This window comes from Saimiri boliviensis, chromosome 15 (assembly GCF_048565385.1).
Source record: "Saimiri boliviensis isolate mSaiBol1 chromosome 15, mSaiBol1.pri, whole genome shotgun sequence".
Classification (NCBI taxonomy): domain Eukaryota; kingdom Metazoa; phylum Chordata; class Mammalia; order Primates; family Cebidae; genus Saimiri; species Saimiri boliviensis.
In genome coordinates, this window is record NC_133463.1 from 18,550,634 (window position 1) to 18,574,706 (window position 24,073).

General features: G+C 41.5%; 1 protein-coding gene across 6 annotated transcripts in view; it reads left to right on the plus strand.

Moving 5' to 3' along the window:
* TRIM55 (tripartite motif containing 55) overlaps positions 1 to 24,073 on the plus strand; it is a 48,898-nt gene that overhangs the window by 5,564 nt on the left and 19,261 nt on the right. For 2 of the 6 annotated variants that reach the window (XM_010346063.3, XM_010346064.3), the window contains exons 3-10: positions 2,123 to 2,288; positions 4,217 to 4,312; positions 16,868 to 17,101; positions 17,443 to 17,465; positions 17,568 to 17,692; positions 19,564 to 19,787; positions 21,198 to 21,485; positions 22,790 to 22,877. In XM_010346063.3, coding sequence (XP_010344365.1) covers positions 2,123 to 2,288; positions 4,217 to 4,312; positions 16,868 to 17,101; positions 17,443 to 17,465; positions 17,568 to 17,692; positions 19,564 to 19,787; positions 21,198 to 21,485; positions 22,790 to 22,877 — 1,244 coding nt within the window. Of the gene's footprint in view, positions 1 to 2,122; positions 2,289 to 4,216; positions 4,313 to 16,867; positions 17,102 to 17,442; positions 17,466 to 17,567; positions 17,693 to 19,220; positions 19,303 to 19,563; positions 19,788 to 21,197; positions 21,486 to 22,789; positions 22,878 to 24,073 lie in introns of those variants that run through there. The other 4 variants (XM_003935536.4, XM_074386706.1, XM_074386707.1 and 1 more) reach the window with 4 other exon arrangements.

Consider the following 24,073-nt stretch of genomic DNA (forward strand, 5'->3'; position numbering starts at 1 on the left):
GCACCATGAAAAAAAAAAATAAACCGAATCACAAGCAAAACTAAATGTAGAGCCTCATGGCTGTTTTCACATTTTCAATATTTGCATATATTGCATAGACCTGTGCTCTATGACATTATCTCATCACAGCTGTTGACATCAGAACAGCATGTGGGACCCAGGCTACCCACTCTTGCTTAACCCATGTTAATGACATGGTGGAGATACCTAAGAGGGAAGAGTTTAGACGGGAAGAAGCCTTTGACTAGCCAGAGACCAACTCTCCAGTCCAAACCCCAGAGGGTAGTGTCATTTATTAAAGAAGTAATCAAGATGTTGTCTGGTCTCTTCCTTCACCATTCAGGAGTGCCAGGTGACTCTAGGCTTTTCCCATATTTGCCATGACTTCTCTGGCTGAATGGTGCTACACTACAGCACAGGGAATACTGTCCATTAACAGGTTAAATTCCCTTTCATTGTCTCTCTCATTTGTGCAACAAATATTTACTGAGCCACTGCCTCTGTGTGAGGCACTTATCTGAGTACTGGAGATGCAGCAAAAAAGAAGATGCATCATGGCCCCTGCCCTCAGGGAGCTGATATTCTAGTGGAGGAAACAGACAGACCTGATAGGGAGATAATTTTCTCAATTGTGGAGTTGGTTTTCCTTATTTGAGTTCCAAATATGTGGTCAAATCAGAAGGTAATAGACTTCATGGAAAGCATATTGCTGCAAGACCAGACAGAAATTCCTTTTGCAACAATCAGATTCTAAAATTTTGAAACTGAAAGTCCATGCAATTTTCTTATGAGACCCAGGGCTTCTCCCAGTGTTTAGCCTAATCTCAAGTACTTGACTTCCACCTAGCAGCTTATAAAGGAACATTAGTGTCTTACAGAGGTACATCAGCATGTTTTCTGTCTTTCTCTGAGTTCTGGGGCTGCAGCTACAAGATACCACACATCAAAAACAATGGGTTTCAAACACTCGTGATCATGATTCACAGTAGGAAGTGCATTTTATGTTGTGACTACTTACTTTTATGGATGGATGTATATGTGTATATATATATATATATATATATATATATATATATATACACACACACACATACATACATACTTACACACATACACACACATACATTTTTAAGTCACGTATATACACACATACACCTGAAACAAAAGTTTCAAATATCAATACTTATTCTTACCACATGTAATTCACAGCATTTGCTATTCCATTCTATTTTTATTTTAACAATTCTGATCATAACTCCTTAAATTGATTTCTTGGCCTGTAGTAATTGATTTCATGGCTCATAAAAACCTGTAGTTGTTTAAAAGTAGATCTGTATAACAACAAAAAAAATGTAGTCCCAAATCTAAGATGTTGCTAAATAACTATGTTTTTGGAAATTTTAAGAAAGCCTCTGGATTTGGATTTGAGTTTTTCAATTATTTCTGTAAAGTATTAACAGCCTCAGTCACTAGATAGGATATATCAGAATTCCTGGGGTTTATATAAGAAGGTACACTCACACCTGCCTCTCATACACAGCTACTTCCAACCAGTACTTGAATTAATAATCAGAAGATTTCTGTTCCCTGTGAGCCACACCTATCCTCACTCCTTCAGGTGAAAATGGTGTTTTCTGGGGACAGAGGCTATAGAGGTGGGATCTAGCTCCACCCAAAAGCTGGTGCAAACTTGACTGTCAGCTCATCAGCAATGGGAAAGTGTCCCGTGAGAAACTCATGAGCGTGTGGACACAGTGCTGGAACACCTTCCTGATGGCTCACCAGGGTCCGATGCTCAACTTTCAGGAATTTCACTAGCAGGTTCTTAAACCTTAGGTAACTTAAAATTGTCCACGTGGAAATACACCATGGAAACCAGCAAATGGTACACGTCTCTGTCCCCACCACAAGCAGGGTTGTTAGAGATTTGCCAGCACCCCACTGCTAAACCTGCAGGGAAGCTGAATTTGGTAGGCTCTGAGCACATGAAAGGGCCCCTGGGAGTCTTCTGGAATAGAGTTGCTGGGCATACAGGGAGGAGAAGGAATTTGCAAGGCAGATCACCAGTCTCTGCTCCGCCCCATGAGAGCTGATGGACAGTCATCTGCTTACCTCCTCCCAGGCCAGAAAAGAAGTCTGACCAGCCCATGTGCGAGGAGCACGAAGAGGAGCGCATCAACATCTACTGTCTGAACTGCGAAGTGCCCACCTGCTCCCTGTGCAAGGTGTTTGGTGCACACAAAGACTGCCAGGTGGCTCCCCTCACTCATGTGTTCCAGAGACAGAAGGTAACAGAGCTGCTCCCTTCCTCCCGCATCCCATCCCCATCCCCACTCCTCAGGACCTTCCTGGGGCCAGTGTGAGTGTTTCCTTGTGGTGGAGGAGGAAGCCCCAGCTATACAGGGCCACAGCACACTGGAGAGCACGCAAGGTCTACAGGAAGATATGTGTGCAGTTGTGCACAAGGTACACACTGCATTCCCTGGACTGTGGGGGGAAAGGCCAGATAGGGGAGGGGTGCCCAGGTTCAGGAAGGGGTACAGAAGGACAGGGTCCCTATTTTTGTGCCCTTTGGGTTTGCTGAAGATGAGCAATGTTAGGGGACCCAGCAAAAGCTCAAACTGCTCAAGATTATGTGAAGCTTAGACTACAGATAAGAAAAGGACAGTTTTTTACCCTAGTCACAGAATACTTTCCTTCATCCACCCATGAAGGGTTTCCTTTGCCCTCCTCAAGCCTTTTCTCCTGTAGTCTTAGTGAGGAAGGGTTACAATAGTGACATGCAGTTATAGAGCAGCTTTAAAACACAGCCTTGTGCTGGCCCTCCTGTCACCCACGCCAGTTGCCTAAAGGTCCCTCTCAGTGTGGTGCATCCCCCTGACCCCAGGGCCTCAACCGTAGCCCCCTAATTCTGACCAGAGAGAAAGATAGTGTCTCCATCAACACATTACCAACCTGCTAACCTGGTTTCATGCACGAGCAGGTCAGAATTTACCCGTCTGGTACAGATAAAAGTGGAGTCGGGTACTCCAGTAGGTACAGCCACTCCAGTCACTGAGAATTTGAGCAGTTCCACCTCTCAGTATCTTTCATTTAGATTAATTAGTGTTTTATTGTGAAGATGAGTGTTGGAATAAAATTTGGAAGCAAAGCTCTTGGGCAACACCAATTACAACCAGTGGCCACTAAGTGCTAAAGAGGCAGGATTTTTCGTTATCCACAATATTTGTTTATTTTTCAATGCAGTTACAATTTATTCCCCCTTCTCTTCTGCCCACCTCCCCTAAAGTCGTAGCATGACAGAACTGGATGGTAGCTGTTTCACACTCCTCCCCTCAGAGCCTGGAGACTCATGTGAGCTGGAGAGAAGGACAGACTGGTGGGACCCCCATCCTTGCTCCTCTTTGGCCAAAGCAGCTTCACCTCCATATTAGCTTTCATTTGAAGAAGGTTCTGCAGCTTTAAAATATTTTATAATCACTGTTCTGGTCCAATCTTCTCTTTCTAAATGTGAGAAAATTAGGTTCAAAATCAAATATATGTTTTGTCCAACATCATAGAGAAGTTGGGAGTAGAGTTGGATGAGGCACATGGGTCTCCCAAGGGCCCATCCAGCGCTCCTGGTCGCTCCATCAGCCAGCCTTGGGAAGGGGGGAAATAGGAGCAATGGAATCTCATACCAAGTCAAAAGAGCAAAGAAATTTCAGAGTTGACATTTCTCCCCTAGAACCAGTTCTTTGTTTCAGTGCGAAGTCTGTAATGACTTAGTCTAATATGTGTTTGTATCTGTATACACTATATTATTAAGCCTATAATAAGTATATGTTAAATAAATGAGTATTTACTATATTCATTTCCCAAGTAAAACTGACCCTGAGTTCCACTAGGTAAAGAATTCCACTTGGGTCCCTGAAGTCACATATTGGACTCCATGCCATTTATAAACAATACTTAGAATTCTTTACCTTGAACATGTTGATCTCAATATTAAGAATGTGATGAAAACTGTGAAACTTCTTTGTGTGCAAATGCATTCATACACAGAAGTTTGCTTGCAGTATCAGGCAGTCCACAGGCCTCCAAGCTCTCTCTGTTACTCCTTAAGGGTTCCATGGATCCTAAATTAAGAACCCATAAAGACAGTATTATGACCAATACAGAGTCGGAGTGACCAGGAAACCCCTAAGATATTGGGTTTGTGTTTTCTCTTCATTAGTCTGAGCTCAGCGATGGCATTGCCATCCTTGTGGGCAGCAACGATCGAGTCCAGGGAGTGATCAGCCAGCTGGAAGACACCTGTAAAACTATCGAGGTGAGTCAGGCGACTTCCACAGGTTCTCAATCACGCCTGCGACACCGAGTCTTTATGGCTTCCTCAGTGCCGCACTAGACATCCCTGTTTCAACCTTTCATTCTTTGCATCTAGAATGGCCTCCTTCCTGATGTCTCTGAAATATTCACCTCCAGCACAGAAAGAGACCATTACCACAGCAATCATGAGGCAGATGTTACCACAATTACTAGGGCTATTGTTGCATCTGTTGTTCTTTCTTCCTTTGGAAAGATTAACTACAAGAAAAATATACTCCCCATCAAGGAATTCAGTGTTGTTGCTCTTATAGCAAGCTTTCTTGGTGGAAATCTAAACTGTCTTAGGAAATTCTCGTCCGTGCTTTAGCCAGTCATATGCAGGTTTGAGCTGCATACCTCCACTCTTACCACAGTGCTGCGAAGAGGCCAATCGGGAGGAGAAACGGCTGTAGTTAGAGAATGGCTCAGTGGCTGGGAGCTCATGGAAGCCAGAGTTCTGGCTCATCTCCATGTGCCCTCTGCCTGGCCCACTGCCTGGCAAATAATCAACACTCAAAAATTTTTTTTGCTGAATAAATAGATGAGTGGCTGGTTGTTTAGTTCATATTTGGGCTTGCCATACAATAAATACAGCAGATCTACTTGTCCCTCAAGATCAAATAACCGTGTTATGACTAGAGACCTTTAAAGTGTAGAAACCTGAAGAGGTTTAGCTATGTGGCAGATATCTTTTCAGGAATTAAAGATTCACCAACTAGTTACAACCTGCTACTCTGGTGCAGGTGCAAGACACCTGGGGTCAAGTCCAGGCCTGGCTCTGTAACCCAGAGCAGTCCATTTACCATCTCCCTGCTCTAAGCTTTGGGGTTACTGTTTTTGTAGTTGGACCTCTGTGCAGAGTGGAGGTGTGATGCTGTTCAGTTCACGACATACAGTTCTCATTGTTGTGTGCAAGGCCTCTCCATAGATCGCCACTCTAACATGTTTGATGTTCTCTTTGTTTTTATAAAATGTGTATTGTGTAATATGCATGCCTTTTAATTTTATAAATGGCATTGTGTGGTATTTTTCATTCTGCTTCTTAGTTTTTAAAAAACTAAACATTAGGTTTTTAGTTTTTTGTTTGTTTGTTTTTGAGACGGAGTCTTGCACTGTTGCCCAGGCTGCAGTGCAATGGTGGGATCTTGGCTCACTGCAACTTCTGCCTCCCGGGTTCAAGTGATTCTCCTGCCTCGGCCTCTCAAATAATTGAGATTATAGGAACCTGTCATCACATCTGGCTAATTTTTTGTATTTTTAGTAGAGACAGGGTTTCACTCTGTTGGCCAGGTTGGTCTCAAACTCCTGACTTCCTGATCTGCCCACCTCAGCCTCCCAAAGTGCTGGGATTACAGGCATGAGCCACCACACCCAGCTAGCACTATGTTTTTAAGATCCATTTGTGTTGCTACAAGGAGATTCAGTTCCTCAATTTTCTCCTCTGTGAAAATGGGGCAATCATGGTACTTACTTTATAAAGTTACTATGAATTAAATAAGCAGAAGCAAAATGCCTAGCACAGTGCCTGGCATGTGGTGAGTGCCCAGTAAATGCTGTTCTTATTATTTTATCATTAGAAAGGCAAATTCTATTGAAAGCTAAAGGCTATTTCCTAAATGAGGGCTTAAGGACATTAGCTATAATTATTTCATTTTAAATTTGCACATCATTAAAATCAATCTCATTTCTTCTCCACATTCATATTCCTGAAAACATCCATGATCAATCTGGGATCCATTTATAGAAGGAAAGTTTTCTCTTGGTGAAGAGCCGAAAGAGATTTGGAAACAGACAGTAAAAACTTCTTTCTTTGTACTTATTTACAGTAGAGGCAATATACAATTCAGTCATAATGCCTTGAATCAGCACTCCAGGGTGGTACCAAGCTGAGGTTTGAGTTTATAAATGGAGCATGTTGCTTGTGGGTGAGCAAGGTAATCTCAGGGCTTTACTGAAGATGTCTGTTGGAAGGAACAGGCTTTCTGTCTGGGATGGAGAAGCTGGAGAATGCACAGGAGAAGAGCCCTGTGCAGGGGAAGGGGGGCATATGGGCCTTAAGCAATTTGATTCTTGAGCAAATGCAAATGATTGGGGCTCCCTTTAGCCAGGATCAGAGCACGCCAATGGGGCCACAAAGATTTGACAACAGGTTTTCTTCATAGAAGCTGGTCAGGGGCACGGTAGGAAGTGCTGTTTTTATTCCCTGAAATGACAGGAAGGAGCAGGTTTGGAGTTCAATCAGCAGAAGGGATTAGTGAAGATGTCAGGAAGAACATTCTGGCAGGGAAAGGCAGGATCATTACCCCCATTCTTATTGGCAATACCATTCACTAAACATGACACACTTTTCTAATAAGTATTTTCCCAGGTGGCTAGAGGAGGGCATATAATCACTCTCTTCAGGAATTTACAATGAGACTGCAAATTGGCAGGAGTCTTAAAAGTCCATCTCTTTTACCTGTTTATTTCATTTCTGGGACTTCAGGAAATAAGATGAAAAAACATAGCAAATATATGTTTTTATTTATTTAGGACGTATGTTTATATATAACAATATAGAAAGTACAGCTGTGTACCATGTAACATTTTGGCCAATGATGAACTGCATATATGATGGAAGTCTGATGATATTATAGTATCATATTTTTACTGTAATTTTTCTCTGTTTAGATATGCTTAGATGCACAACCACCGTGTATTACATTTGTCCATAGTATTCAGTACTGTAACATGCTATACATGTTTGTGGTCTAGGAGCAATAGGCTGTGCCATACAGCCCAAGTGAGCAGTAGGCTCTGCTGTGTAAGTTTGTGTAAGTACCCTCTGTGATGTGCACACAATGAAATTGCCTAACGATGCACTTCTCAGAACATACCCCCATAGTTAAGCAACACGTGACTGTGTATGTTTATATAGAACCTCCTGTATATTTGTGAAAAGAAATCAGGAATGAAAAACACCAAAAGGTTAAGGCAGTGAATAGTAGGACTGCAGGTGATTTTCAATGCCTCCCTTATATTTTTATAAAGTGAGTCTGACATTTTTAATAACCAGCAAAATAAAGAATGAGTGAATATGATTCACATGAGCATAGCTGTTTCAGATCAGTTTAGGTGGCTCATCTGGAGATGTAGAGACTGTCTCAAAGCCCCATGGAGGTCTCTGACTTTATGATTCCCACTTCACACATTAACCTTCGTTTGAAGGATCCCTGAAGGATGGGAATGGCCACAGATGGCTACGCTGTGCATCTGTCATCACTGAGGTGACCTTCCAGAGCCAGTGTCATATCAGTGGGCAGAGCCCAGAGGCTCAGCTTCTTGCCAGCCTTCAAGGCAGGACAATGTAGAGCAAACCAGGTCCTCAGCTTGCAGTGAAACGGTCCTAGCTTGAGCACCAGGTAGATTCTGAGCCAGGGTCAGGGCCACAGAGCTATTGTGTATCCTGTTCTGCCTGGAGTTCATTTCCCTTTCTGGCTTTGTGCGCCACCTGCCCAGAAACATTTTCTGAGAAGCTATGCATGGTTCCTGGCCAGGGGGTGGGGAGCTGTTGTTAAAAAATTCTCTTTTCTGATTGGCGAAGACCTCCTTAGGGATGAGAAATGAAGTAGTCCCTGGGGTGGGTATTATCCTTCCATAATTACATCGGGGCCCTGACATCTGCCCCAGAGCCTTTTGGTGGCAGTGTCTTCCTTGCACATGTCTAATTTTGTCTCTAATCACGGGAGGCACCTGGCCCAGGACCAGTCCTGGAGCAATGCTGAGCTTAGGGTAAACGACACTGTGGGCTCATTGTTATCCTTTAAGAATAATGTCTGCAGTTAACATGAAGTTACAGTGATAATGAAGAAGGCTTTGAGGATGACTATAGTTGCAGAAGGACAGACTGAAAAGGGAGTGGCATTTTCCTTCTATGCTGTGGGCTAATGGTGAGTGGAGGAGCCATGAGTCTTTTTACCTCGGCTTCTTGAGAGTGGCCCAGCCTAAGACATTCCCTTGAGAGTGGACTTCAGGGTGATGGAGGGCTTCTGGGCTGTTCTAGATGGGTCCAGCATGATCTGAAGCTTCACTTGCCTTTCTAGGCCTGGAGATGTTCTGGGATGGGATGGGACTGGATTGGCGGCTGCCTGTAGGAATGGAAATGTCCCCTGGGGAGCTCTCTGCTTCCAAGAAAACATGCTTGACTTTCATTCCTCATCCCTAGAGAACACAATCTACCTCTTGCAGACTTTATCAATGGCACTTATCCTATGTCACTGAATACTTAAGGGCACAGGATGTTAATACTGGCCCTCCCACAGGCAGTCTGCCAGGCCTAGAAACATCGCTGTTTTGTATAAATGCCTGTCTAGGGGAAACTGCTCCAAGTCGAATAATAAATATTTGATACTGAGCATTTCGAATCTCTGAAAAAGGACAACTTGAATAAAACCCTCCAATGAATTTGCAGTGAGAACAAATCCATTGTACTTCCAAAACAGTGATTTTACCCCAAATGGCCTTTTCTCATCTCTGAGACATTGTCCACGCCATTACAAATATGAAGAATGAATGTAATTAGAATTGTTTAAATAGTATGCCAGAATTTTAAAGACAATATATGTTTAAAAGAACAGATTTTGGTGTTTGAATTTTAGCACTATGGCTTAATTACATGACATTGGACAAGTTACTTCAGCTTCCTGTCCCTCGACTTCGTCAGCATTCCAGTGGGGATGATGACATCTTCACAGCCTTGTCATGATGACTAAGTTGAAGTAAGAGGCACATGCCAGGGGCTTGGTAAATGTCACCTTACAGCCTCGGAGTCAGCTTGGAAAGCACACACTTATTCTGATGATGTGACCCAACTGGAAGCTCTAGAGATTCTGGGGCATCTTTTAAATGGTGTCAGAAGGCTGTCAGGTCCCAGTTAATTGTGATGGCAGGACTGAACAACTCCCTCTAGAGGGACACATTGAGAATGAATGGAGCTAGACATGACTTCTATTCTTTCTTGAAGAAGCTCTGTGGCAACTGGAAATATTGGCAACCAAGGGAGACTGAGCCTTTTCTGGGAAACATGGTGACTACCCACAGCAGACCAGAGTAAGACAAGCATCTGCTCAGCTTGACAAGTGGCTTTCACCGAACCATGGGGCTCCAGTCAGAACAGGCCCACCTGGCCCTCAGCCCTCATAGTGTCTACTCAAAAAGATTCTAAGTAATCTGGACTAGCCCAGAAAACCCCAAATGCCAAGAACCCCAAGAGTAAGTGTTAGAAATCCCTAAAATTATGGAATAATTATCCTTTGAACATGGAGCGGCAACATGAAGTATTAGAAAAGAGCCTGCGTTTGGAAGGCCCCAGACCCATGGCCACTGAATAGAGTTGTTTGCTGAGCACTACACAAAGGACCCAGTTGATGGAGGGCTGAACCCCAGCCTGGGTGCCTAGAAGATGGTGTCTCTCTAGTTTATCTGTCCCCTTCCTAGGGACATCCTAGTCCGTACTCATGGGAGTTCTCTAAGTGCTTGTAACTGGAGCTTTATGAATGAAAGGCTGGATTTGATTTTCTTGGAAGAAACTTCTTACTTTTTTCAGTATTATTAATTACAGGCTGCTTTTTTTCTCTCTCTCTTTTTTTTTTTGGAGGGTTGGTGGGAAGAAATCATGTTTGTTTAATGAAGGGAAGTTTGAAGTCTCTTGTTTCAAACGAAGGTATACCTCTGAACAAGTATGTCTCGATGAATGTTGGAGGAATGTGGTGGAGATATGAAAAGGCCTAATCAAGCCACAATTGCTCAGTGACAAGTGGTGGGGCTAAGAGCTTATCTTCAGCTCTATTTTGGTCACAGAGCTGTGTTCCTTACATGGTAAGAGCAGTGGTCATTGTTGCCTTAGGTTTTTTCCTACTGTGGCCACCGCACATGTGCAAGCTAGTGCTGACCTTTCAGGGCTAGGGCATGTAATATATGTCTTAATGCTGTAGATGACACAAGACTTGCCAGGAACAGAGGGAGGCACATCATAGCCTAAAGACTCTCTGAAATGTCTTCACATTTACCTAAAATTAGAGAGTCCTGGACCTGTAGAGTCAGAAAGAACCTTAGCAATTATACAATTCAATCTTTCACTGTACAAATACAAACATATGAACAACTGTCCTGAGGTTCAGTGGTTTCCCTAAGGTTGCATAGCTATATTTTACTGTTTTGTTTTTGTTTTTGTTTTATTTTGTTTAAAAAAAAATTGAATGAAGCAGAAGCTTAGACTGTCCACTTAAATACTTTTTTTTTTTTTGGAACAAAATAAAATTGAAGCTTTTACATGAGGGCTGAATATTTCTAGATGCAAGTCATATTTTACTCATTCATTCAGCCAGTCAATCTATATTTCTCAAGTGTGCATTGCATGCCGTATTCTGTACACATAATGCTGGGAACTAGTGATGAGCTAAACATAAAAGGTTCCTGTTCTCAGGCAGTTTTTATTCTAATAGAGGAGTTAGACAATAATCAAATGAATAATAAGATCATTTTAGAGAGTGATAATTACCTGAGAGAAAAGTGAGCCAATAAAAATCTAGCCATTAAAAACAGTGCTTTGCTTGGAAGGCTATCTTCGCTTTTAATATAAGGTCATCTCTTGTTGCTTTTTCTTTCCATGAAAGTTTCCCTTTGCAGTTGCATATCTTGTTTTTCTCGTTACTGCTAAAATATAAAGGTGGCTAGAAATTGTAGTCTGCCAATTTTAACATTTCCATGATGGTAACAGTTAAATGATGGCTTTAGATCAATGTTAAATGTTACCTACTCACTTCTAAGGAAACAACCTAATGACCATCTGATTTTTTTTTCTTTACATTCAGAAATGTTGGCATTATTTAGAAACAATATCCCACCCATCATCATTTTACCTTTTCAATATGGGAGGGATAATGTTTACTTTATAAAAATCACCTCTTTTTAATATACTGCATCCACACTTCATTCTCCCTAGAGATGGGATGAATTTTATTTTCATTAAAGTATTATAGACAACTTTAATTTGGTTCTCCAAGAAGCCAAGAAATATAACTGTCTCAGCAGACCCAGGAGGAAGGCTTTGCATCAGAGCATGCCCAGAGCCAATACTTACTGCATTTGTGGTGGAGGTTACTTCGCTTGCTAAGCACAGTCACACAGGTGTACACACACACAGAGGATGTAGGAACCACAGACATCAAAAGGAAGAAAATGGAGACTATTTGAAAAGATCAACACTAACGCTCAAAAAGCACGTAACTTGATTGAATTGCTATGCAGAGAAGACGGGGAAGGAGGGGTGGTATACGACCCCAAATTAGGCTTAAAGATACATATCTTTTTACTCAAATAAATGAAAAAGTATGCTAAAAGCAAGGAGCAGTCTTTGAGATGAGGAAGTTTTTGTGGAGAAGAGACAAACATGGTTGCTATCATGCTTTTGTAGGTAACAGTGGTCCTTTAAAGTGTGCTGTCTGTAGACGTTTTGTCAATATAAAAGTCCACATTTTTTCCTCATCCCCTTTTCAGGCTACTAGAAAGTCACTGCTGAAAGTTTTGCAGATTCACATTAGCAACGACACAGTAGGTACTGAAATTCAGAGTCATTACTGTCAGTAGCTAGGTGGCCTCTGAGAATTTTTTTTTTTTCTCCACAGCATATATCTGTTCCCTCATCAACTTAGAAGGCAAATTGATAACATGAGGTGTTTATTGTTCCCTGACTTTCACAGCACTTTGATGGTCTTGCAGCCAAGAAAGATTGGAGGGCACCTAAATTAGTCTCTCTTGTGTGGGTTCTACCTCAGAGAGTATGAAAAAATAGGAGATTTCATTTCATGGAGTATTTCACATTTGAAACCGACATTAGGTTAACCTGAACATTTTAAGTTAATTTCTAAAAGTTTATAAGTTCCAGGTTCATAATTCCAAGGAAGAGGCATGTATTTTTGCCATTTCAGAAACAGATTTGTCTCTTACAGTATTTTGCATAGAATTGTATTAAAAGCTAATTAAGTAAGAGTAATTTTTTCTGTATCGAATTAGAAAATATTATAATTTTACATTTTATATTTATCATTTATGATACTTTTTTCTTTATTATTCTCCAGAACATTGGAAAATTACGGCAGGTTATTAGATCATACAATGCCAGGTACAAAGTGAGTAGTTGGTGAATTTTGTTGAAAGAATGAACTAGGGAATATAATTCTGAAATAATTTAAGGTGTCTTGCCTTTACAAAGCCTACCTTGAGCATAGTAAATTTGTTTCGTTTTTGTTTTTGTTTGGAGATGGAGTCTCACTCTGTCGCCCAGGCTGGAGTGCAATGGCACGATCTCGGCTCACTGCAACCTCCACCTCCCAGGTTCAAGAGATTCTCCTGCCTCAGCCTCCCAAATAGTTGGGATTACAGGCACACACTACCACACCCCACTAATATTTTGTATTTTAGTAGAGATGGGGTTTCACCGTTTTGCCCAGGTTGGTCTCGAACTCCTGAGCTCAGAGAATCCACCTGCCTCGGCCTCCCAAAGTGTTAGGATTACAGGCGTGAGCCACTGTACCCAGCCAATAAATTTGTTAAAAGGTATACATTCCATTTACAAGCACTTCATATAATTTTTTTAAGTTACATAAAATATGGCTTCAGCTGGGTGTGGTGAGTTTAGCAATGACCCAGGAGTTCAAAGACCTTGACTCTAAGCCAGGCACCAATAATAAACAGTAGGATGGCCTTGAGAAAGTGACAGCTCTGCTGGGTTTCAGTTTCCACACAAGTGGCATGATTGATTTGGAGCAGGTTATTTTTAATATTCCATACAGCTTCAAAATTCTGCAACTGAATAATTTAGATAAAGGAATTTTGACCTAAATTTAATAAACACTAATCCGGTAGCAATATATGCCAGGTGATATTATAAGTGCTTTACAAAGTATGTAATGATATAATCATTTTAATTATCTGTTTATACTACCGTGTATGGGGTAGGAAATGCATTTCCCCCATACACGGTAGTATAAACAAAGAAGAGCTGCTATTAAAATGATAGTAATTTTACTAACATTCAGTATAAGTTATTTTTTAAAAAAGAATAGAAATAAAATAATGTTTAAAATTGAAAGTAATATAGGGATGAAATTAGTTATTCCATTTAAACTGGAAAAAAATTTTATATGGTCAAAATAAGTGATTTAATCTTTATTTGACTTGGTAGAGTATACTAGATTACACATAACTTGACATATGTCTCATTGTAAATGATTTGGCTGTCATAAACTTGAATGTTCTCACATATTAAATCACATGGGAGAACACTTGTGTGAAACAAAGACTTTCAACCTGTATTATATGTTAATATAATACTCATTATATTATAAGTGTTTCAAGTGTACAACTCGTGGGAGGAAGAAGCTGGAAACCATTATATGTTCACAGTAGAGCTTCTAAATATCAGAGGGGCTAATTTCATGTATACAGTGGGCATATGGTTGCCTGAAGGTTGGAAAAGAAAATAATACTGTGAAAGAGAGTTTGATTGGAAAGCTACTAATAGGTTTCCATTTCTAGGCCTGGTTGAACAGTCCAACTCTCATGATAAAGGGCTTGAGATGAACAGAAATTTGTCAAGCCAGGCAATTTCCACATCTTGATATGCTGCATGGGCCCTTGTTCCATTACTTTGACAACTGACAGGACTTCAAGCATTTTTGTCCCCTCCCCAACTTCCTTTACTCCTACTCCTTCTTAAGGTCAGGGGCCCAGGCACTAATTCCTCTAAGAAACTCTTCCTGAGTCAACATTTCCGGCTCCTCTCAAAAGTCCTCCATCTACACAAAGGGTTGGATGAAGATTCCATAAGTGCTTCTATAAAAACCTGGTATAAATCTCTAACATATTTACATTATTCAGTCTACCACGTTGAATTACATTATTGGTTGATAGTCTTTCTCAGTGAACTATGAGCTCCTTGAGAATAGGAACTATGTTTAATTCTTTTTAATCCCAAGTGTCTTGCATGATGTATGACACAAATGACATGCACTGTTTGTTAAATCCATGAAGGAACAGGTAGATGACAGTGGTAAGGCATTAACTATTAAAATGATTGGCACCACTGGATCTCCATGCGTTATAATTTGGTTAGGAACTGTGATGAGAATTGACTGTTTCAAGGGAGACAATGGAGTGAGGGATATATTTCTTGCATATTTGCAGAGTATCTTTATAATAAACAATTTGGTTTAGGTCATTCTCCCCAACCCCACACTGAGAATAGTAGAGAAATTGAGAGAAAATGAAACACATTTTTAAAAAATCTATTCGGCCGGGCATGGTGGCTCCCACTTGTAATCCCAGCACTTTGGGGGGCTGAGGCAGGTGGATCATGAAGTCAGGAGTTCGAGACCACATCTCTACTAAAAATACAGAAATCAGCTGGATGTGGTGGTGCATGCCTATAATCCCATTAACTCAGCAGGCTGAGGCAGGAGAATCACTTGAACCAGAGAGGCTGAGGTTGCAGTGAGCCGAGATTGTGCCACTGTAGTCCAGCCTGGGGGGCAGAGCAAGACACCATCTCAAAAAAAAAAAAACAAAAACTATTCAACAGATATTTACTGAACAGCTACTATCCAGGAAGGTGCTCTGTGTCCTAGCCAGATTCTACCCTTAAGAAAAATATAGTTTAGATATTTAAGAAACTCACATGAAGGAGGAAAGCTATACATGACATGAAATACTTCAATGTTTACCAAAATGAAAGAATATGTGATAAAGGTTATAGAATGGTCAGAGATGTCAGAAATAAATTTACTGGATTCCCAAGAAGTTCCCACTGTGCAGGAGAGCTAGGTTAGATCATTATGGCTCACAATCCGCTCTCAGCTAAAAAGATCCTGGACCTAGAGATGGTCAGGTCCAAGGAGATTGGCATATATGCACACCAAGCCTACCAGGGCTTGAAAAGCCAAAAGGCCAATGACGAGGTGAACTGGATAATTGATTACAATTTAAAGATGGGCCCAGAGTAAAGGGATCTAAATGGTACTGGAGATACTTCAGCCATACAACAGAAATGTGCAAGCCAGACTTCCTTTACAGACTTTCTCTCCAACAGCATAGGCCATTTCCCATTCATAGACAGTATTGGATAAATACAGAATCTTGTAGATACAGTTATGCAATTAATGGTAACTATTATGAGATTTCAGAAGGTTAAAATGTTACATTCAGCCATAAAGATCAACGGCCACTTTATGGAAGAAGTGGTAGTCCGACAATGTCTTTGAGATTGCTTAGAGTTTACAATGGTGACTTGGGGAAGAACATCATAAACAGAGGGGAAAGCATGAAGAAAGAAGGTGAGTGGTTTATTTTTGCTGGAATTCAGGGCATACAATGGAGGATAGTAGAATATTATGAGGAAAATCGGAGCCAGATCATGGAGGGGTCTTGAAAGCTAGTTGTGAAGTTTAAATGGTATTTTTTGTGTAATAGAGAGTCATAATAGAAAAAAACATGATTAAGGCCAGGCATGGTGGTTCATGTTTATAATCCCAGTGCTGTGGGAGGCTGACGGGGTGGGTCACTTTAGGTCAGGAGTTCAACCAGCCTAGCCAACATGATGAAACCCCATCTCTACTAAAAATTCAAAAATTAGCTGGGCGTGGTGACAGATGTCTGTAATTCTAGCTACTTGGGAGGCTGAAGCAGGAGAATTGCCTGAACCTGGGAGGCGGAGGTTGCAGTGAGCCTAGATCGCACCAATGCTCTCCAGCCTGGGTGACAGAGCAAGCAAGCAAGAGAGAGAGAAAGAGAGAAAAGAGAAAGAGAGAAAAAAAAAGAAAGAAAGAAAGAAAGAGAAAGAAGGAAGGAAAGAGAAAGGAAGGAAAGAGGAAGGAAGGAAGGAAGGAAGGAAGGAAGGAAGGAAGGAAGGAAGGAAGGAAGGGGAAGAGAGAGATTAGAACTGTACTCTGGGAAAATTAACTTGGTTGCAGTGTGTAAATCGCTTGGAGGAGGAAATCCTAGATGCAAAGGCCATTGGGAAGCTACAAAGTCGATATAGAAGGACTGAAACTAGGACAATATTGGTGTAAGTGGAACAGAAAGGGAGTTAAGGGTACAAAGCAGGAAGTATCTTAGCATTTTCCTTGCAGCCCCACACACATGCACACACACTTCAAAGCAAAGTATAACCTATGTAACTCAAATACAGTATAAAAATCATTCCTTCTGTGAAATTCTCCATTTATAAAGAACAGAAGATTGGAAAATCATTGATTCATATAGCCAGTTTGATTGATTTTTGGATTGTCTAAATGTCAAATTGGTTTAAAATGGAGTTTCCAAAGCACCAACACAATGGGTATCCATACCTAAGTGGACGCCTTTAGGGTGAAAAAAAAATATATCCTACATAAGTAAATGTTCTTTCCCAAGATGTCTAGGTGATTTTTCCAGATCGACTTTCTTTCAAATGCTTTCTAATGTTAGCTAACCCAATGAATAGGAATGTTGCAGAAAACAGAAACAGGAGCTTTGCGAGAAGTTTGATTACCTGTACGGCATTTTGGAGGAGAGGAAGAATGAAATGACCCAAGTCATTACCCGAACCCAAGAGGAGAAACTGGAACACGTTCGTGCTCTGATCAAAAAATATTCTGATCATTTGGAGAACGTCTCAAAGTTGGTCGAGTCAGGAATTCAGTTTATGGATGAGCCAGAAATGGCAGTGTTTCTGCAGGTAAGTCTCTTTTTGGAGCCAAGGTAACAACCCAAAAGGTGGGTGCTGAAAAATTAGTTATCACATTTTAATTATTTTATGCACATTTTAGTTTTTATTTATTTTTACCAACTAAAATATAAACCCCATATGCTCATATATTCATCTATTTAAACAACTCAAAAAAACATATGTCTATGATACTGCTTAAATCTAAGAGGGTTCTGGTATAAGACAGTAGTTATTTATGACATTTAGAAACTAAGCTATGAGATTCTCAGAGTCAGCAAAGGAAATAATTGTCTTACCACTGTCTTCTACGGAAATAATTTAGCAAGACTATCTTTTGTTTGCTTTCACAGAACGCCAAAACCCTGCTACAAAAGTAAGACCTTTTTATTTTATGGAAAAATGCATATTGTCACCTTTACCCAAGGCTGTCCAATTTTAAACAGTGACAGAAAGTGGCAACTTGTCTTTGTTGCAGAATCTCCGAAGCATCAAAGGCGTTTCAGATGGAGAAAATAGAACATGGCTATGAGAACATGAACCACTTCACAGTCAACCTCAATAGGGAAGAAAAGATAATACGTGAAATTGACTTTTACAGAGGTTCGTTATTTTTTTTGACCATATGGACAAAGCTGCAGGTGTGTGAAAGCTGCCGACAAGTTGGATGGGAGGAAAGGGGGGATTCAGAATCACCTCCAGAATCAATGTCGACAACTTCACAAGGATTATATCCAATGTGCAGCTCTATTACATTACAGGATCACATCATTTGTTGACAATGTTTATTTAACTTTGAATATATAGTGCCTTTTTTTATTTTGATGGACTCTCACTCTGTCGCCCAGGGTGGAGTGCAATGGCATGATCTCAGCTCACTGCACCCCCGCCTTCCAGGTTCAAGCAATTCTCCTGCCTCAGCCTCCTGAGTAGATGGGATTACAGGAATCTGCCACCACTCCCAGCTAATTTTTGTATTTTTAGAGAAACGGGATTTTGCCATGTTGGCAAGGGTGGTCTCAAACTCCTGACCTCAGGTGATCCACCTACCTCAGCCTCCCAAATTGCTGAGATTAAGGTGTCAGCCACCATGCCTGGCCTGGTGCCTATTTTAATGTCAGGTTGGGTATTTGACTCTGGATAGGCATATGCTTCATAATTGATGGTGATGATGATATCTCAACTTCAATCCTACCCACAGTGTTAGCCACAATAATGTAAAGTGTCAGCAGGAGCAAGGTTAAGGATGAGACAAAGGCAATACATAGGAGGCATCTTGGATAGATATTGTAGCATATCAAGTTAATCAAACTTTAGAGGACAAGAACAGTAACAACTCATAAAATAAGTCACAACCTGGACATAAAGCTGGATCTATGTGATCAGTTATACTCCATGAGCTATAAACACATTCCTACCTTTCGGCCCAGAAATCCCATTCCTGATATTTTATCCTGATTAAATAATTGAAAAGAGAGAAATAATCTTGAAGCTGACCAAAAATTTTGATCACCTTGACTCATGCTAGCCATCCGGATGACTACAACCTTCAGCGAGACCACTAGTAATGCTATAAGGCTGCAACAACATCCACAGACAAAATTTTAAAGGCAAATCTTCAGGATATATCTTTTTTAAAAAATCACTTAATATTGTCTGTTCTTAATGTAGCCTGAGGGAATATTAAGATCAGTGGATCAGGAAAAGAGTCACGGCATTCCAGCACTTTGGGAGGCCAAGGCAGGTGGATCACTTGAGGCCAGGAATTCGAGATCAGCCTGACCAACATGGTGAAACCCCATCTCTACTAAAAGTACCAAAAAAAAAAAAAAAAATTAGCTATGTGTGGTGGTGCTTGCCTGTAATCTCAGCTACTCCAGAGGCTGAGGCAGGAGAATCACTTGAACCCAGGGAGATGGAGGTCGCAGTGAGCCTAGATCATACCACTGCACTCCAGCCTGGCCAACAGAATGAGACTCTGTCTCAAAAAAAGAAAGAAATCCAAGAGTCATGGCATTTACTGTGGCAAAAGTCAGTATTCACTGAACAATGGAGGTAGAAAGCTAAAATGAGAAAAAGGTTTTGTCTTCTGAGATAGGGAAGATAGTTGCGCTTCCATTTCATCTGACAGAGATAAATAAGCGACAATCCCAGCCCTCCAGGAGTTTGCAGATGTGGCCGACTGTAATAAAAATGTGGACCGGCTCTGGAAGGTGAGGAGCATGCCGCACAGCAGGGGTGAAGAGTTTTTACTGAGGAGGAGAACAAGGAGGATGGCAATGGTTCCTTCACATTTGTCCAGTCCACATTCCACTAGAAGCACAAATCCCCGGCACGGCACACTAGGACCACTGTCAGAGAGGACTTCCCTAACCCTGACCTTAACCGGGGCTATAAGCACTGGCCATTAACTGTTCCCATGGCTGCGGGGATAGTTATAACAATTTTAAAGATACTTTACCTTACTTTACCAGAAGATGAAGATGAAGAAGAAGAAGGCGGAGAAGGAGAAGGAGAATCAGTAGAAGTGGAAGAAGTAGAAAATGTTCAAACAGAGTTTCCAAGAGAAGAGGAAAGCCCAGAAAAAGCGTCAGAGCTCTCTCAGCTGGAGCTGCAGGCTGCCCCCGGGACACTTCCAGTTTCCTCTCCAGAGCCACCTCCAGCCCTGCCGCCTGCTGCGGATGCGCCTATGACACAGGTAACCCCTTCCGAGTCCCTTTCTACAGGGCACATGGGCATGTCTCCTTACTGAATAGCCTAAGCAGTTTACTCTGTTCTCCCTTAAGATAACTATATGCCAGACATTTTATGTGGTAGACAAAAGACTTCAGGACAGTCCCCATGTCGGGGAGAAAAGTCCTCTAGGTGATTAAACAGGTTCTTTGTGGTTCTTGTTAGTTAACAAAACTTAATTTAATACAACTTTCTCACAGTAATGTCCTCAAATCTGAGGCAGTCTATGTCTGGAAATTGTGTGTGTAAGTGTGTGTGTGTGTGTATGTGTGTGTGTGTCCGTCGTGTCTGTGTGTCATGTTAATTCATAGAGAGTTGAAGTCATGGGGACTGGGTCTGCTCTTTGTTACTTAATGAATGTAGATGCAGAGTATAGCTTGAGAAATAAAATATATAGGGTAAGAAACAAAAGTGATTATACTTTTAGAACTTTGAATTTTTGGTAGATAATTGAGGAGGTAAACAGAGAAACTAAACTAGTTTATGTTCCTGTTGCTTACCCTGAAATACAACTTCTGTATTTTTTCCTTCAGTGAGCAAACAATGAAGCCTGGTTTTCTATGGATTTGTCATTTGATGAGATTGTATATTGACAGAATTGTTTAAAACATATTTTAAGAAATTAGCTCACCCCAGATGCTGCACCTAATCGGCTGACCTCATGTTTCTAAGATGTCACCGTCCAGTTTTCAAGCCTTTGTGTGGACACCATGACACTTCAGCAGACAGGATCCCAACCTATTGAGTATGCAGGCAGTGTAGACTCATCAGAGAGGAGTCCTGATTCGACACCTGCTTTTGAAGTGGATTGAAACAAAGCCCTAGAGGGGGATCTCGGAGATAGAATTGTATTTCTATGCTCTATCTCCACAGTAAACCAGGCTAAAATACCATTTATAGTCTAGAATCTTTAAATTCTGAGCATTCCAGTTGAAATAAAATTGAAAGAGGGATAGCAACTGAGTGAGGATTGGATTTGATCAATGAGATTAATTTTTGGTTTTTATAAAGAGGTTTTGGGCACTCACGCATAATGCCTACAAATTAATTCTACTAAATAGTTTGACCCCTCTCCCATATCTGATATTTTATAAGCAACATTCACTGAGATTTCTGCTTTCTGCCTGCCTGGGTTCCCAAAGAGTGAAAGACAAGCTCAGAAAAGAAGAGTGCACACATCCAGATGCTGGACAGATGGACGCTGTGGTCACCATTCTGCTCTTAGCACTTCTGGAGGGTGGGATGAACTAAAACAGCCACCAAGGCACTGCATGCAGGGAACACACAGTGTTCAAACCCAAAGGGAACTAAAATCGACTGCTTTTTCTTCTTCTTTTCTTTTTTTTTACTTTTGAATTTATCTGTTCTGATTAAGGGGGAGGTTGTGCCCACTGGCTCTCAGCAGACCACAGAGTCTGAAACTCCAGTCCCTGCAGCAGCGGAAACTGCGGATCCCTTGTTTTACCCTAGTTGGTATAAAGGCCAAACCCGGAAAGCCACCACCAACCCACCTTGCACCCCAGGGAGCGAAGGTCTGGGGCAAATAGGGCCTCCAGGTTCTGAGGATTCGAATGTACGGAAGGCAGAAATGGCAGCAGCCGCAACGAGTGAGAGGGCAGCTGTGAGTGGTAAGGAAACTAGTGCACCTGCAGCTACTTCTCAGGTTAGTGATGATGCACTTGTGTCTATGCTTTCCTGCACCCTTTAGGCTCCCACTGGAACTGGCCATAGCAAGAAGAAAAAGGGCTTTCAAAAGGGCAGAGAGAAACCTCAGCCAGGGAAAAAGTACAGAAACGACCCATCTCCCAATGCTGGCTTATTTTGAGCTCTACATAAATGAAAACATAAAACAAAACAAATCTGATGGTTCACTCTGCTGGTGCTTGGTGACCTCACACCTGGCTTCCCAGGGGAGGGACGCAAGTGAGCCTGGCCCTTAGGCATGCTGCTGAGTGCTGCTTCATCTGCAGTGACGGGCTGTGTCCCTGGTCCTCCTTTGCAACGGCCACTTGCCCTTCCTCAGCCTTCCCTGTGTCCTCCTTGGGCTTGCAAAGACTAATCCCCTGCTTTTGTGTCATTCCCAGCAACCCTCAAGGAGTACACTTGAATTGAGTTTTAAGTCTGTTCTGGAAAATAACCTCTGATTCATGGATTCTTGGAGTGTGCTGGCCACAGCTAGAGAGAGATAGTCTTGGCTTGATTAAACCCGAGCTTCTTAAGCATGTGCTACTGGGAGCAGAAAAGCACAGGTGCTCCTCCATAGAGATTTTTTTCCAAGAGACTCTTTCTTTATATAATGAGAGTTGAAGTCCATGTCTTCCACCTAACAATTGGTTAGATGTTTGCATGTCTTGAAGAGTACATAGAAGAAATATTTTACAATTTCTTCACAAGGAAAAATGTTCATGGTGACTTCATACTCATGAGCATTCTTAAATGATGTGTGAGGTGTGAGTGTTGCCCAGGCAAGAGGCTGTCAGAAAGCACTCTCCAGTTCCATGCTCCTGGGTCATCAGGTGATTGATCATGAACCACAAACAACATGTTTTCAAAACTCAGAAAGTGACTTCTTATTTTGATTGCATCTGCTCAAGTAAATTTCAATTCCATGAGGTAATAAAAGGAAATGATTTTTGGAAAGTTAAAAGTAACATGCTTTGGGATTGGATGTTTATTTTCACAGATAAAAGTGACAAAAATAAATGTTTGGTGTGAGGAAATCTTTTGAGGTGGTTTTTAGGTAAAAGATGTAGTAGACTGATTATTTCTAGAAAATGTATGGCAATTCTTAGACATGTAGTAGAAGCTGAGTGCCTAGAAGCTGTTTTCTGAAAATTGTAGTGCACTACCCCATGAAAAGCCTGTAGTAGGGCTCAAATGAAACCAAAATGAAAAGTCCATTGAAATAATGTTGAAAATAACTATTTGTGATAATATCAGTGAAGCTTTCTTCTTATTTTCTCACAGGAGTTAGTAATCTGCCTAGCGCTTTTGGCTTTTCTTATACTTCACTACATCTGGAGTCAGATTCAGTGCTTGATTTTTACTTTAATGGGTAGGAAATATTTTCTTTTCCCTTGACTAACATCTCACATAGTTTCTTCCATAATGTTCCTCTTCTGTAGGCCCAGAGATGAATTTCTTCCCAAATCTTGAGGCTCAGTCTTCCCCTAAAAAAACACTGTTCACAGGTTATACTGGAGGCCTCAAGTTTCCACAATGCAATTGCCCTGAGACCTCTTCCTAAGGAGAATTGCTCCATTATCTATTCCTGCATGAGGGGAACCTTGACTGAGAACAGTGACTCCGTGGGCAATTATTCAGTAATCCAGGAGGAGCAAACCCTCCAGAATAATCATTAGGGGAGGTCAATTTCAAATGTCCATAATGCCATGAGGACCTACTCCTTGTAGAGAAAGGAGCGACAAAGAACTTCTGGAGAAAATACAGGTTTCCATCGATTAAGTAGAAGCATTTTATCTGCTTACACCACAGATGTCCAGGAGGTGGCCAAGTGACTCCTGGTGGGCTGCCGTTCTAGGCAGTTCCTATGTAGATGAGCAGGTAGGTGGGTCCTCTTTGAACCCTCAGACTCTACAGAGTTTCTCCTGGGAGAGAAGGTCCCTGAGAGAAAGATGCCCTGAGTGAAGCAGTATCTGGGGGATTGCACCCATGTAAGACCTGAATGAATTAACAGCCAGAAGATCAGTGTGCACTTAGCAGCCATCAGGAATTAAAACCAAAGAACCAAGCTATAAAGTCATGAAGTAGCCCCCGTGTATTATTTCCAAGTTACCCTTCTCATAGCCAAGCCTTTGCTTGATTGCTGTTATGAGGTTTGCTTGAGGACTGACATCTTAATTTAATAGCCTTTTGAATGTTCTCAGTTTAATTAATAATACTTAAAGATTCCAACTCCCATGTACTTTTGAGTAAATGACCCTGTTGGGCCTGAAACACAGCTCTTTGTGCCTATAGTTCAGAGGCAGTTCAGGGTCAATGGTGCTGGAAGACATTGGCTATTTCTGGCTCACTGACTTTTCCCTGGGTTGACACTGACGATTCTGGAAGCTCCAATCATAGACTTCCTTTCTTCCTCATTAGCCATCAGCTCAGCAATGGCAGTGGGGCCTCCACAGGTCTCTGTATGTCTGTAACTGCGTGAGCAGGACCTGCCCACAATGTCCAATAGTCAGCTAGAAACCTGTGCACCATGGACTGTCCCAAGTGTTCTTACAGACTGCTCAGGGC